A 16,063-nucleotide genomic window follows, 5' to 3' on the forward strand; every position below is an offset into this window, starting at 1 on the left:
AGCGATCGGTTGAAGAGCATGCATTCAGTTTTACTTGTATTTAAGAGCAATTGGAGGCCACGGAAGGAGAGTTGTATGGCATTGAAGCTTGCCTGGAGGGTTGTTAACACAGTGTCCAAAGAAGGGCCAGAAATATAAAGAATGGTGTCGTCTGCGTAGAGGTGGATCAGAGACTCACCAGCAGCAAGAGCGACATCATTGATGTATACAGAGAAGAGAGTCGGTCCAAGAATTGAACCCTGTGGCACCCCCATAGAGACTGCCAGAGGTCCGGACAGCAGACCCTCCGATTTGACACACTGAACTCTATCAGAGAAGTAATTGGTGAACCAGGCAAGGCAATCATTTGAGAAACCAAGGCTGTCGAGTCTGCCGATGAGGATGTGGTGATTGACAGAGTCGAAAGCCTTGGCCAGATCAATGAATACGGCTGCACAGTAATGTTTCTTATCGATGGCGGTTAAGATATCATTTAGGACCTTGAGCGTGGCTGAGGTGCGCCCATGACCAGCTCTGAAACCAGATTGCATAGCAGAGAAGGTATGGTGAGACTCGAAATGGTCGGTAATCTGTAATAAGAATAATAAGAATTGCTTATGTCTGTTTTCCGTCGCAAAACGTTTTGTGGTACGGGTGCACTATTGAAGGCAACCGGGGGGAAGGAATAGGGTAAGGAAGGAATAGGGTGCCATTTGGAATGCATTCTCTGTGAGCTTCCCGCTCTTTCAGAGGTCCTGCTTTAACCCGCCTCACAGCATCAGCCTCATTCACTTGTCATTTGTTATTTCTGTGTGCGATACTGTGTCCCAGCATGGTAAACTAACAGCGCCCGTTGTGAGGCCCGCTGGGGCACCACCGAGCATGCCACGTGCCCCCGTCAAATATCTCTACCCAGAGTCCCCCCTGCTGGGTTATCCCAGAGCTCTGATTCGCTGACCCGGAATACTCTTTAGCGATACACCTCACCACTGGCACGGAAGGCTAACCTGATGTCAACCCGCACACAGACACACTCAAGCCCGAGGATTTACTTTCTTCTGTGGCTGTACGTCAGTTGAGCAGTGTTTGAGAAAGACAGAGATTTAACATGAAATGTTCTCAAACACTTAATACCTCTATGAACCTGTTATCTTTCAGGCTGAGCTTCATTCAAATGCTCCCATTTCTCATTAGAATCAAAGAAGCACTCCGTTACATAGTGATGACTTGCCTTAACTGAAGACTTCTTCTGCCGAAACAAATATATGCCAAAATGAAAGAAACGCATTAAGGGAGTAATAATATTGTTTTTATTTTTTCTATAGCAGGCAAATAAATGTAGCTGTCTTGTAGCTGTGTGGATCTGGGGAACTCAAACGTTCCTTGAAGCTGTCTGTCTGTCTGTTTGTTTGGTTTTACTGAACTAAGACAGAATAAAAAAGACTCCTATAATTCACTGTTTCAAAATGCTCAGAGTCATTTGATAGTGGACTCCCTAATTACGGCAAGTCGTTTATTTAAAACTATTTGGGGATTTTTTTTCTCCTTTTCCTCACAAAGGGATGTAAAGGAATTTCAATTCCCTATGAAAAATTCAAGCGGAAGTGTGTTTGCAATTAATTTCTGTGATTTCATACTAGTCCTTTACAGGCTTTTTAAATGTCATCCTTCGACATGATTGACATGCTAATTTCTCCCTGGCAGTATGCTGAACGGAAGGCAGGTTGAGGGAGAGAGATAAGGGCATTGTTTCTGAGCTATAAGCTTAGGAAGCCAGCTCAAAGGTTCATTTGGTTTAAACAGTGGATTAACCCTTTATCCTCCGCTCTACAATGTGATCTGTGGTGGTGAGGCTCAATTGTCTTGGTTCTCCTTTGATTTCTCTGGTTTACAGAAAATTCCATCCCTTCTTTGGAGTTTTTAAAGACAGCAGCTGTTCTGCATATTGCTGAAAGGCTGGAAAGACAGATGAACGGACCGTCCATTGATTGGATTGGCACATCTTGAAAAGAGGGGTGGAAGAAACAAGTTGATGTAAAGAAAAGAACAAGCAGGGAAAGTGATAGAAGTAGTTTTGAATGGTTTAAAAGGGTTCTGATCATTTTTAAAGACAGCGTTTGATTTGAAAACATTGGAAAGTCAATAGCTGATGTTGTTGGACAGTAGACAGGACGATGCCGATTGGGGCTGATTTTCGATCAGGGAGTCAACGTCAAGTTGTCAATGAATTCGCATCAGAAGGAAAACTTGACATTAATAACATTTGATTGAATGTATATTTGTACATAGAAACTCCTCTCTTCCACAACAAATGTGTAGCACTACCAATTTATCTTTGGAAATGGTACCCTTTACTGCGTGTGAATTATTATGTCTCACTGAGTCCAGCATAAGGCTTATCTATGTGAGTACCAATGGCTACCATAAGGTGTGACGGAAGCGTCCATATTCTCTCTCTGGATGTGTCCCTTTCTCCCAGTGACAAGGTTAATGGATCCCAGTACAGAGGGCAGTTATGGCTTCAGAGGTCTTGATTTATGTTAAATCTTAATGTACTTAGTGTGCCGCTGCATTATTTAACAATCTGTCCTTGGTGCTTGATCATCATAAGGGTGAACGAGGTCAGGGAGTGAATGTGCACTCCCTTCCTCCTCCTCCTTCTCCCCCTTGTCCCTTCCTTTTTTGTTTCCTTCTCTCCATCTCCCCCCCTCTCTCTATCTCCCTCTCACTTTCTGTCTCTCGCTCTCTTTCTCCTTCTGTGTCCCCCTCTCTCTCTGTCCCTCTCTTTCTCTAGTCGGATGGCAACTGATAAGGTTTGATTAATGAGAGGAGGGCCCGGCAGCGAATGAAAACATCTGCAACAGAGGATGTATTCTATATCACATTATATTCTTAATATGAAAAAAGGGGTAGGATTCACTCCACTGTACATGGATGGCCTGCCGAGGGAGTGAGAGAGGAAGAGAGAGACCGATAGAGGAGAAGGGAAATTAGATGAAATACGTGGCAAATGGAGCCACATGACTTACAATCCACTTTGTCATGATCGTCTACTGCAAGGGTTTTTTGTTCACGTGCTTTGATTTGGTATTGAATACTAAAGATGTCCATACAGTGCATTCGAAAAGTATTCAGATCATCAATCTACACACAAACCCCATAATGACGAAGTGAAAACAGGTTTTTAGAAATTTTAACAAACCCCATAATGACGAAGTGAAAACAGGTTTTTAGAAATTTTAACAAATGTATAAAAAATAATGTAACTTATATACATACAGTACGTTGTCAAACCCTTGAGCTGTTTTTACAAATTAGAGTCCACCTGTGGTAAATTCAATTGATTGGACATGATTTGGAAATGCACACACTTGTCTATATAACATCTCATAGTTGACAGTGCATGTCAAAGCAAATCCCAAGCCATGAGGTTGAAGGAATTGTCCGTAGAGGTCCGAGACAGGATTCTTTCGAGGTACAGATCTGGGAAAGGGTGCCAAAACATTTCTGCAGCTTTGAAGTTCTCCAAGAAAATGGTGGCCTCCATCATACTTCAATAGAAGAAGTTTGGAACCACCAAGACTCTTCCTAACTGAGCAAAGGGGGAGAAGGGCTAGGGAGGTGACCAGGAACCCGATGGTCACTCTTACAGTGGAGATGGGAGAATCTTCCAGAAGGACAACCATCTCTGCAGCACTCCAGCACTCTTCAGTAAAAGGCACATGACAGCCTGCTTTGAGTTTGCCAAAAGGCACCTGAAGTACTCTCTGACCATGAGAAAAAAAATTCTCTGGTGTGATGAAACCAAGACTGAACTCTTTGGCCTTAATACCAATCATCACATCTGGAGGAATTCGAGCACTATCCCTACGGTGAAGCATGGTGGTGGCCGCATCATGTTGTGGGGATGTTTTTCAGCGGCATGGACTGGGAGACTAGTCAGGATCGAGGGAAAGATGAATGTAGCAATGTACAGAGAGATCCGTGATGAAAGCCTGCTCCAGAACACTCAGGACCTCAGACTGGGATGAAGGTTTACCTTCCAACTGGACAACGACCCTAAGCAGACAGCCAAGACAATGCAGGAGTGGCTTCGGGACAAGTCTCTGAATTTCTATTGAGTGGCCCAGCCAGAGCCTGGACTTGAAGCCGATCGAACATCTCTGGATAGACCTAAAAATAGCTGTGCAGCGACTGATCCCCATCCAACCTGATGGAGCTTGAGAGGATCTGCAGAGAAACTCCCCAAATACAGGTGTGCCCAAGAAGACTTGAGGCTGTAATCGCTACCAAAGGTGCTTCAACAAAGTACTGAGTTAAGGTCTGAATACTTATGTGAATTTTTTATTTTGAATACATTTGCTAACATTTCTACAAACCTGTTTTTGATTTGTCGTTACGGGGTATTGTGTATAGATTGCTGAGAATTATTATTATTTTTAAATACATTTTAGAATGCGGCTGTTAAGTATTGGAAAACGTCAAGGGGTCTGAATACTTACAAAAAGGACTGTATAGTCAGGTAGAGTAACACTGCTGTGAGATGTTTGGAGAGGGTCAGTTTAAACCCAGATGTATTTTACACCATTTTAAAGATAAAATCCTCATTAATCCAGCCACAGTGTCTGATTTCAAAAAGGCTTTACAGCGAAAGCACCACAAACGATTGTTCGGTCACCACCAAGTCACAGAAAACCCAGCCATTTTTCCAGCCAAAGAGAGGAGTCACAAAAAGCAGAAATATAGATCAAATGAATCACTAACCTTTGATGATCTTCATCAGATGACACTCATAGGATTTCATGTTACACAATACATGTATGTTTTGTTTGACAAAGTGCATATTTATATCCAAAAATCTTATTTTACATTGGCGTGTTATGTTCAGTAGTTCCAAAACATGCAGTGATTTTGCAGAGGAGCCACATCAATTTACAGAAATACTGAGAATAAACATTGATAAAAGATACAACTATTACAGATGGAACTTTAGATACATTTCTCCTTAATGCAACCGCTGTGTCAGATTTATAAAAAAACTTTACGGAAAAAGCATACCATGCAATAATCTGAGTACGGCGCTCAGAGACCAAACAAGCCAAAAAGATATCTGCCCATTGTGCAGTCAACATTATAAATATTCTCTTAACTTTGATTATCTTTATCAGAATGCACTCCCAGGAATACCAGTTCCACAATAAATGTTTGATTTGTTTGATAAAGTTGATCATTTATGTCCAAATAGCTCCTTTTGTTAGGGCGTTTGGTAAACAAATCCAAACACGGGTGCAAGTCCATCCGAAAGGTCGGATGAAAAGTCCAAAAAGTTATATTACAGGTCATAGAAACATGTCAAACGAAGTATAGAATCAATCTTTAGGATGTTTTTATCATAAATGTTCAATAATGTTCCAACCGGAGAATTCCTTTGTCTGTAGAAAAGCAATGGAACGCAAGCTAACTTTCACATCACCGCGCGCCACGAGCTCGTGGCAATCTGCCAGACACCTGGCTCAATCCCCTCTCATTTAGCCCCACTTCACAGTAGAAGCATCAAAACCAGGTTCTTATGACTGTTGACATCTAGTGGAAGCCTTAGGAAGAGCAACATGACCAATATCCCACTGTATCTTCGATAGGCTTTGAGTTGAAAACCTACAAAACTCAAATTTCCCACTTCCTGGTTGGATTTTTCTCAGGTTTTCGCCTGCCATATGAGTTATGTTATACTCACAGACATCATTCAAACAGTTTTAGAAACTTCAGTGTTTTCTATCCAAATATACTAATTATATGCATATTCCAGCTTTTATGGCTGAGTAGCAGGCAGTTTACTCTGGGCTCCTTATTCATCCAAGCTACTCAATACTGCCCCCCAGTCACCAAGAAGTTAAAGGTAATGTCCTGTAACTTCACTTTGAAAACTCGTCCTTGAGGTTGTTTAGCTGCATATAGTGGTTTCAATAATGGTGCTATAGTATTTTGTTTGTATTGATCACAAATGCTATTTTGTTTGTTTGGCACATATACTGTTAATTAATCCAAAAATGAGATACTGTATGTTTGTAGTATTAGAGCAGTTGCCGGAGTCTAATTTCTTTGGATTACTACTGCTGCCGAATTGGCTGCCCCAAAAGCTTTAACATAAAAACCTTCTCCTAGAAATGAGGGACACTACTCACTTGTCTTTCTTAGTGGAATGTGCCCATTGTTTCATATACTGTAACCTTGCATTTTTAAACACTGTTATAAAACTACTCTGCTATGTGTCACAATTTACCCTCCCAGTCACCATTACTCAGCAATTCATATCCATATTTAATGAGCTCTCAGCCATGATATACAGTAATATCCCCATTAGGAGCCATGCATTTTAACAAGTTGGTTAATATAAATATATACCAACATACTGATATAGTTAATGTTACAATATTGCTCCAAAAAGGTTATTGCTTTATTATTTCAGTGTGTCACTTTCCAATTCTTCTCAGTGGCTGCATTTACACAAGCAGCCCAATTCTGTTATTTTGACCATTTTTGGACAAAAGAGCTGATCTGATTCGTCAAAAGACCAATTAGTGGGAAAAGATATGTTTAAACGCAGCCAGCAAGTCTCAGTTTCTACTATTGTGTTAGATCTGAGCCTTGTTCATATCAATGTGACATGATTGCTTGTGGTAAAATAGAGGCTTTGTCAGGTATTTCTAAGGCATAGATTATTATTGTCCCTGTAAAATATATCACAGTGATAATTGTAGGTCAAGGTTTAGAACTCAGTACTCAACACAATGGAACCAATACAAAACCGTTTCTGTCCAGTGTACTTTTTCACTGGATTGACATGACTGTAGCGGGGCTCCCAAGTGGTGCAGCGGTCTAAGGCACTGCATCTCACTACAGACACCCTTGTTCAAATCCCAGCTGTGTCACAATCGGCTGTGATTGGGAGTCCCATAGGGTGGAGCACAATTGGCCCAGCGTCGCCCGGGTTTGGCCGGTGTAGGCCGTCATTGTAAATAAGAATTTGTTCTTAACTGACTCTTGATAAAAAAAATTAAAAAAGAGAGCTCTGTCTTCCATAGAATTGTAGAAAGTGTCACCAGTAGACAAGAGGAGTGAGAGAAAACGATAGTTGGACTTAACAAAACTGATATTTACTTAAAAATACACATATATATTCATTACAGTGATTAAGGAGTAACATTAAAACAGAATAATATTCCCCACCAACATTAGACAACTATACAGAAAACCCTCAAATTGCAGAAATAAGTAAAGGAAATCAATGATGACAGAATAGTCAGAACAGCAGAAAGATGAGCGGTTGAGTTCAAATCACAGTTGTGGTCATTTTGAAAAGTCCGTGCTAAAGTGATAATGTCAAATGTCAAAAGATTTGTTTGACACAATTTTCTCTGGACAACGTACCACTTACTTTAAAACCCCCATATAATTTCATTCCCCAAAAAGAGTTGTTTCACATGTTGAGCGGGAATTTTCACATGTAAAAAGAAAGAGGCACATGCGAGGTCAGTTGTTCACATGGGAAACCATGTGTTACATTTAGAGTTCATTATGTTGAGGAGAATAACATCTTTTCACCTCGCATGTGTTGAATTGCAGATTCACATGTGAAACATTTAGACATTTTCCATCCCCATGTTGTCACATTTATTTCGAATGAGATCATGTTTCCACATATGTAGTTTCATGTTATCACATGTTGCTTTTACATGCTGTCACATGTTATCACATTAACTTCTCATAATATCATATGTGATCACATGAAAGTCATGTGTTTTTTCTGTAAGGGCTTTAAACTTTCAGAAATGTACGTTATTCTGTCTGTGCCATTTGTTAATTTGTTGCTATAATACTTTTCTCCACTCCGTTGCTTTACCTCTGTGTCGTTTTGTCACCAGGTCTTCCACAGGCTAACAGACATAAAATATTTGAGGGGCTGACGATCGAACAAGGCTTTTACACGTCAAAGGATTTCCTACCGTTGGTCTCCAAAGCCAGCAAAACAGGTGAACACCGCAGCCAATAGAACAAGCATTGACAGCCACAACTAAAGTGTTTCTTTTTTTTTAAGATTTCATTTATACTGAAAAATATATGTAAATGCATGTTTCCTAAGCTACAATAAAAGATCCCCACATTTTCCATACACACAAAAAGCTTATTTCTCACAAATGCTGTGAACACATTTGTTGCATTTCTCCTTTACCAAGATAATCCATTCACCTGACAGGTCTGGCATATCAAGAAGCTGATTAAACAGCATGATCATTACACAGGTTCACCTTGTGCTGGGGACAATAAAAGACCACTCTAAAATGTGCAGTTTTGTCACAAGACAGTGCCACAGATGTCTCAAGTTTTGAGGGGATGTGTAATAGGCATGCTGACTGCAGGAATCTCCACCAGAGTTGTTGCCATAGAATTGAATGTTAATTTCTCTACCATAAGCCATCTCCAACATTGTTTTAGAGAATATGGCAGTACTTCCAACCGATCTCACAACCGCAGGCCATGGGTAACTGCGCTAGCCCAGGAACTCCACATCCGGATTCGTCTGCGGGATTGTCTGAGACCAGCCACCAGCCTCCTCACAAGGGTCTTGACCTGACTGCAGTTTAGCATCGTAACAAACTTCAGTGGGCAAATGCTTACCTTCGATTCAGCAACTTCTCACAGCCATTGAAGAGGAGTGGGACAACATACCACAGGCCACAATCAACAGCCTGATCAACTCTATGCGAAGGAGATGTGTTGCGCTGCAGGAGGTGGTCACACCAGATACTGACTGGTTTTCTGATCCACACCCATACCCTTTTTTTACTTTTTTTTTTACTCAGTGTCTGACCAACAGATGCATATCTGTATTCAGAGTCAATGTATTTCAATTGACTGATTTCCTTTTATGATCTGTAACTCAGTAAAATCTTAATAATAAGTGCATGTTGCATTTTATGTTTTTGTTCAGTGTAGTTTTCCCACAATGAATTAAACACTTAGACATACAGTACTAGTCAAACGTTTGGACACACCTACTCATTCAAGGGTTTTTCTTTATTTTTACTATGTTCTACATTATAGAATAATAGTTAAGACCTCAAATCTGTGAAATAAGATGTGTGGAGTAATGTAGTAACCAAAAAAGTATTAAACAAATCAAAATATATTTAAGATGTTAGATCCTTCAAAGTAGCCACTCTTGGCCTTGATGACAGCTTTACACACTCATTCTCATTCTCTCAACCAGCTTCACCTGAATGCTTTTTAACAGTCTTGAAGTAGTTCCCCCATAGGCTGAGCACTTGTTTGCTGCTTTTCCTTCACTATGCTATCCAACTTATCCCAAACCATCTCAACTGGGTTGAGGTCGGGGGATTGTGGAGGACATGTCATCTGATGCAGCACTCCATCACTCTCCATCTTGGTCAAATAGCCCTTATAAAGGCTGGAGGTGTCTTTGGGGTCATTGTCCTGTTAAAAAACAAATGATAGTTCCACTAAGCGCAAACCAGGTGGGATGGCATATCACTGCAGAATGCTGTGGTAGCCATGCTGGTTAAGTGTGCCTTGAATTCTAAATAAATCACAGACAGTGTCACCAGCAAAGCACCCCTACGCCATCACACCTCCTCCTCCATGCTTCACAGTGGTAACCACACATGCAGAGTTCATCCGTTCACCTACTCTGCGTCTCACAAAGACACGGTGGTTGGAACTCAAAATCTCAATTTGGACTCATCAGACCAAAGGACAGATTTCCACTGGTCTAATGTCCATTGCTCGTGTTTCTTGGCCCAAGGAAGTCTCTTCTTTTTATTGGTGCCCTTTAGTAGTGGTTTCTTTGCAGCAATTCGACCATGAAGGCCTGATTCATGCAGTCTCCTCTGAACAGTTGATGTTGAGATGCGTCTGTTACTTGGACTCTGTGAACCATTTATTTGGGCTACAATTTCTGAGGCTGGTAACTCTCATGAACTTTCCCACTGCAGCAGAGGTAACTCTGGGTCTTCCTGTGTCTGTCCTCATGAGAGGCAGTTTCATCATAGAGCTTGATGGTTTTTGTGACTGCCCTTGAAGAAACATTCAAAGTTATTTTTCCAGATTGACTGACCTTCATGTCCTCAAGTAATGATGGGCGGTCTTTTCCCTTTGCTTATTTGAGCAGTTCTTGCCATAATATGGACTGGGTCTTTTACCAAATAGGGCTATCTTCTGTATACCACCCCTACCTTGTCACAACACAACTGATTGGCTCAAACGCAATAAGATGGAAAGAAATTCCACAAATTAACTTTTAATAAAGCACACCTGTTAATTGAAATGCATTCCAGTTGACTACCTCATGAAACTGGTTGAGAGACTGCCAAGAGTGTGCAAAGCTGTCACCAAGGCAAAGGGTGGCTACTTTGAAGAATCTCAAATATAAAATATTGTTTGATTTGTTTAACCCATTTTTGGTAATTACATAATTCCGTATGTGTTATTTCACAGTTTTGTTGTGTTCACTATTATTCTACATTGTAGGTATGTCCAAACTTTTGACTGGCACTGTACTGTATATATCATTTCAAAATCAACACAGTAAATGATCAGATTGTAACTCCTTTTCTCTTCTCCTCCCGCTTTTAGGGATGTGTAACTGCAAGTCTTCCCTGCCGGAGCTGCGTGGCACGGTGATTGTTCTGGGTTCAGGAGACACAGCTTTCGACTGTGCCACTTCTTCCCTGCGCTGCGGTGCCAAGCGGGTCTACGTGGTGTTTAGGAAAGGCTTCACCAACATCAGGGCTGTCCCCGAGGAGGTAGAGACAAACAAGAAGAAAGGAGAGAAAAGGATAAAAGAGAAGGCGTTGACAGAGAGAGAGAGAGAGAGAGAGAGATCGCTAAATGTTACCAGTGTACCAGATGCTTAACTTGTTTGAGAAAGACAGACAGAGAGAGAGAAAGACAGACAGAGAGAGAAAGACTGAGGGAGAAAGATAGACAGAGAGATAGTGTTAGGGAGAAGGCTAGTGAAGAGGAGAGAGGACGCTGTCTTTATTAAGCTGTCTGTGTGAGTGTCCTCTCCTTGGCCCTGCTGACATGTTTTTTTAAGCCACTTTTTTTCTGGTTTATTACAAAGGCCTGTCTTAGGTTCTGGAGGGCGATAACTGTCAAAAGCTCTCCGCCTGCACACACACACTGCCGTGAGCCCCAGACGGACTCACTGGGATCTGTCCCTTTCTAGTAGCGCTGCCACAAAGGAGAGAGGAAGGATATCATAGGCAGTGCTGTTGCTATTTTCACTGTTCCTTCAAAAGATATCCCTGCATTTGAAGCATGACATTGACTCGTATACTCCCTTCAGTCTTGATTCTTATCAACTTTTGATGTGTTAGACCATCAGTAAAAGTAGCACTTGGAGTTAAGATGCATTCTTCAACTGCCGTATATTTGTTATGATTGTGAGTGTGATGAAAAGTTCAAGGTGTCTTTCTGTCAATGCTATTCTAGTTGAGAGTTGAGTTTGACAGCACAGTTCATTCTAGAATTATCGTCCAACGGCACCTTTAGTCATGCGTCGTGTCAGAGCACACCTCTTGCTGCCATAGTAACGCCAAAAATAACCCTAACGAAATGAGAAAAGTAAGGTGATTATCAACAGCTGTTTGCTTTTCCCCGCAGAAGCAGACAGTTAAGCTGCTAGCATCGCCTCACACTAATTAAGTTTGTTTATAAGGTATATTAAGTTTAGGCCTCTTGTAGGCGTCAGTAACCTTCACATCACATTGAAAAAAGTTCAATATTGTGTGAAGCATGAGCATTGATGTCAACTGAGACAATTTCAGAAAACTGAGAGAAAGGGGAGCTATTATAGAAACAACCCACCCCCTTCCCTTTTGTGCACATCTCAGGACTGGAAACGTAATTTCAATGACTTTGTTGTAGATGGGGCCTTTTTTCATTAATCCGTATGAAATTGAAGGTCTTTGAACAAAGCAGGAAAACTTCCTAGTGTCTTCTATTGTGTGCCGTTGTAATGTGTGAGACTACAAAATATATTTTCCAGTCCTGACAAACGAAGGGAATAAAAAAGTTGTACCTTGGGCTTGATAATTAGACATCTTTTTGTCCAGTTTTAGATTAAAATGACTTTGCATTTGACGAGAAATATTGTGATAAAATAATTACAATCTTTGATACTTAAAATAATTCAACACAATTCAAGCCGCAATTTAAAGATGTAACCTGTCAATGACCCATCACCATTGACCCCTGAGCTCTATATTTCTCCTACTTATAGATGGAGCTGGCCATGGAAGAGAAGTGTGAGTTCATGCCCTTCCTGTCCCCTCGTGAGGTCATCATGAAGGCGGGTCGCTTGGCGGGAATGGAGTTCTGTCGTACGGAGCTGACAGACGAAGGTGATTGGATGGAGGACGAGGATCAGATCATACGCCTCAAGGCCGATTACATCATCAGTGCCTTCGGATCCATGTTGAGCGACCCCAAAGGTATCAATCAGAGTCAAACTTTATTGAAAGTGCATTGAACATCACAACAATTTGTTGAGACGATTTTTGTATGAATCAAAATCACATTTATTTATATAGCCCTTCTTACATCAGCTGATATATCAAAGTGCTGTACAGAAACCCAGCCTAAAACAGCAAGCAATGCAGGTGTAGAAGCACGGTGGCTAGGAACAACTCCCTAGAAAGGCCAAAACATAGGAAGAAACCTAGAGAGGAACCAGGCTATGAGGGGTGGCCAGTCCTCTTCTGGCTGTGCCGGGTGGAGATTATAACAGAACATGGCCAAGATGTTCAAATGTTCATAAATAACCAGCATGGTCAAATAATAATAATCACAGTAGTTGTCGGGGGTGCAACAAGTCAGCACCTCAGGAGTAAATGTCAGTTGGCTTTTCATAGCCGATCATCTCTACCGCTCTTGCTGTCTCTAGAGAGTTGAAAACAGCAGGTCTGGGACAGGTAGCACGTCCGGTGAACAGGTCAGGGTTCCATAGCCGCAGGCAGAACAGTTGAAACTGGAGCAGCAGCACGGGCAAGGGTGAACTGGGGACAGCAAGGAGTCATCATGCCAGGTAGTCCTGAGGCATGGTCCTAGGGCTCAGGTCCTCAGAGAGAAAGAAAGAAAGAGAGAATTAGAGAGAGCATACTTAAATTCACACAGGACACCGGATAAGACGGGAGAAATACTCCAGATAAAACAGACTGACCCTAGCCCCCCTGACTCATAAACTACTGCAGCATAAATAATGGAGGCTGAGACAGGAGGGGTCAGGAGACACTGTGGCTCCATCCGATGATACCCCTGGACAGGGCCAAACAGGCAGGATATAACCCCACCCACTTTGCCAAAGCACAGCCCCCACACCACTAGAGGAATATCTTCAACCACCAACTTATCATCCTGAGACAAGGCCGAGTATAGCCCACAAAGATCTCCGCCACGGCACAACCCAAGGGGGGGGGCGCCAATAGTCTTCCTATTGATACACAATAATAATACCTTTACTCTGAATGGAACCTGAGTTTTGCCATATGAGTAGACTCTTTGACAGCACAGTCCACTGTTATGGTTTTTTATCAACTTTTACAAATATCCTCAAATTAAGTGTTTCTCTGAAGAGTTTGTGTTGAATGTTGTCTACATTATTGCTTTAAAAACAGCGTGAGGATGTTATCCTTGAGTTGCATTAAACAGAGTCAGACAGACAGAAAGCCTGGCAAACAAACACAAACCATTATGTTGATGGTACACCTGGATCTCCCCTTTCTCCTGGAGATTTCTCATTACACGAGCGACGACAGTGGTCCCGTATGGATAGGACTGTCTAACTTATCATTGTTTAGCACATTTGGAGTAGGACTTAAGACGACACTCATCACATTGTTTTCCTCATCATCATCTAAACACTATGTCTTGTGTTGAGGCTCTAATTTAGATGAGTGCCGGTGATGAGAGCTCAATGTACTTGGGTTTTGAGGGTGTGTGTGTGTGTGTGTGTGTGTGTGTGTGTGTGTGTGTGTGTGTGTGTGTGTGTGTGTGTGTGTGTGTGTGTGTGTGCACGTGTGTGTGTGTGCACGTGTGCGTGTGTGCACGTGTGCGTGTGTGCACGTGTGCGTGTGCGTGCGTGTCTGTGCATGTTAGCGTGCCTGTGTGTCTACCTGTATGTGAGTGTTTACAGAACCTTGTCAGGGGGTTGGAACATAATTACAAATAATGTGTAGACTGAAAATTGACCGCAAGAAGCCAAAACAGATATAATATTTGACTAAATCATAATTTCAAACCTAACTTACATTTGAATTCGATCACATGTCTCTCTATTATTGGGAATACTTGGGAACAGATTTTTTTTAAATTACATCACTTGAAGCTGATTTCTTGGTGTTGTTACTGTCTTTAATGTCCAACTATATATATATACAGTACCAATCAAAGGTTTGGACACACCTACTCATTCAAGTGTTTTTCATTATTTTTACATTATAGAATAATAGTGAAGACATCACAACTATAAAATAACATATATGGAATCATGTAGTAACGAAAAAAGTGTTAAACAAATCAAAGTATATTTTAGAAGTTAGATTCTTCAAAGTAGCCACTCTTGGCCTTGATGACAGCTTTGCACACTCTTGGCATTCCCTCAACCAGCTTCACCTGGAATGCCTTTCTAACAGTCTTGTTCCCACATATGCTGAGCACTTGTTGGCTGTGTCGTGTCTTTGGCTATGCCGGATTAAGTGATATGACATGCTATTCTATAAAATTATTTCTCCGTAATTAAAATTACCTGATTGAGCTGATCATGTAAATGTATTTAACTAGAGAGTCGGGGCACCACAAAATAATATTTATAGAGCGGTTATCTTCCGAATAAACTCTTAAAGACCTAGTAATATTTTACATCAATTAGCAGTCAATATTAATCGTCACCTTAATTCAGTCTCATCTGAAAGTTGTACATTCTTGGTTATCTTCACAAACCCTGGCAAACAAGTTGAATCAGCAATGCAAAATTGGGTTTAATTATTTATTTACTAAATACCTAACTAATCACACAGAATTACACATACACGTAATTAATCATAACTTGATTACAAATTACGTCATAAAGGAAAACGTCCCTAGCGGGCGGAACAGATATGACAGCTTGTTACACAAAAGAAAAGGGTTGGGTTTGAGTGAAAGAGACTGCGTAACAAAGGAAGAAGCTGTGTTATGTTAAATATAGTATCTTATGCATTCTAAATTACCGCCCATTTGGAAAAGGAAAATGCAATAAATATTTACTCTGAGCTGCGCTTCAGCAGGTTGGTGGTAGATGCAAGGCCGTGTTGCCAAACCAAGTCCTTTGTCCTTTGAAGAATGTCTCTGGTGGTCAATTGGATATGTTGTCGTAACGTCGTTGTGTGATAGACGGGATACTCTGTCTGTTCCTTCTTAACCCTCGTTTGCAGCTGCTGTTGCTAACTCAACGGCTGGGAGGTATCACTTCTGTAGTGAATAAGAGGTCAAAGTTCATACCATTCGCAACCAAAGCTCACGCTGATGTTGGCTTCGTTCTGTAGTTATTATCTGAACCATTCTGACATCGGACAGTCGTCCTCACATCCTCGGAACAGGAGGTTATATTGTCATCATATATTGTCATATAGTGGAGCGAGAAGGGTGTGTCTGAAAAGTTTTATAACCCATGACTCTTCACAGGGGCGGGCCACTGATTGAGCAGAGCCCTAACCTTATGAAAACCCAAATCTCACATTTTAGAAGCTAAAATCACATTTCATCCCACCACGAATAATTTCATATTCAAACATTTAAATTGAACAACAATTCCATGTGAATCCGATAACTGATGTGTAGACTTTCCACTGTAGAGTTTGTCATCTTTTCATTGATGAGAATGTTTTAGATGACAACCGAACTGACATCATATTCATTAAGTACCACCACATATGTTCAATTGGTCGGATTACCAGAATATAGTTCATTTCCCCCTACCTTCTGATGTTCCCAGAATCTCTATGTTAGCCAAGGGGTTTGCAAATGT

General features: G+C 41.2%; 1 protein-coding gene across 4 annotated transcripts in view; it reads left to right on the plus strand.

Annotated features, from left to right (window-relative positions):
- The window catches only part of LOC135522682 (dihydropyrimidine dehydrogenase [NADP(+)]-like), a 229,926-nt gene that overhangs the window by 88,542 nt on the left and 125,321 nt on the right, over positions 1-16,063 (plus strand). For all 4 annotated transcript variants that reach the window (XR_010452715.1, XM_064949179.1, XM_064949178.1 and 1 more), the window contains 3 exons: positions 7,902-8,009; positions 10,630-10,799; positions 12,281-12,491. Coding sequence is in view for 3 of the 4 variants with exons in the window: in XM_064949179.1 (XP_064805251.1) it covers positions 7,902-8,009; positions 10,630-10,799; positions 12,281-12,491 (489 nt within the window). In the remaining variant the exon portion in view is untranslated. The remainder of the gene's footprint in view (positions 1-7,901; positions 8,010-10,629; positions 10,800-12,280; positions 12,492-16,063) is intronic.

The sequence above is a fragment of the Oncorhynchus masou genome, chromosome 30 (assembly GCF_036934945.1).
Source record: "Oncorhynchus masou masou isolate Uvic2021 chromosome 30, UVic_Omas_1.1, whole genome shotgun sequence".
Taxonomy (NCBI): Eukaryota; Metazoa; Chordata; class Actinopteri; order Salmoniformes; family Salmonidae; genus Oncorhynchus; species Oncorhynchus masou.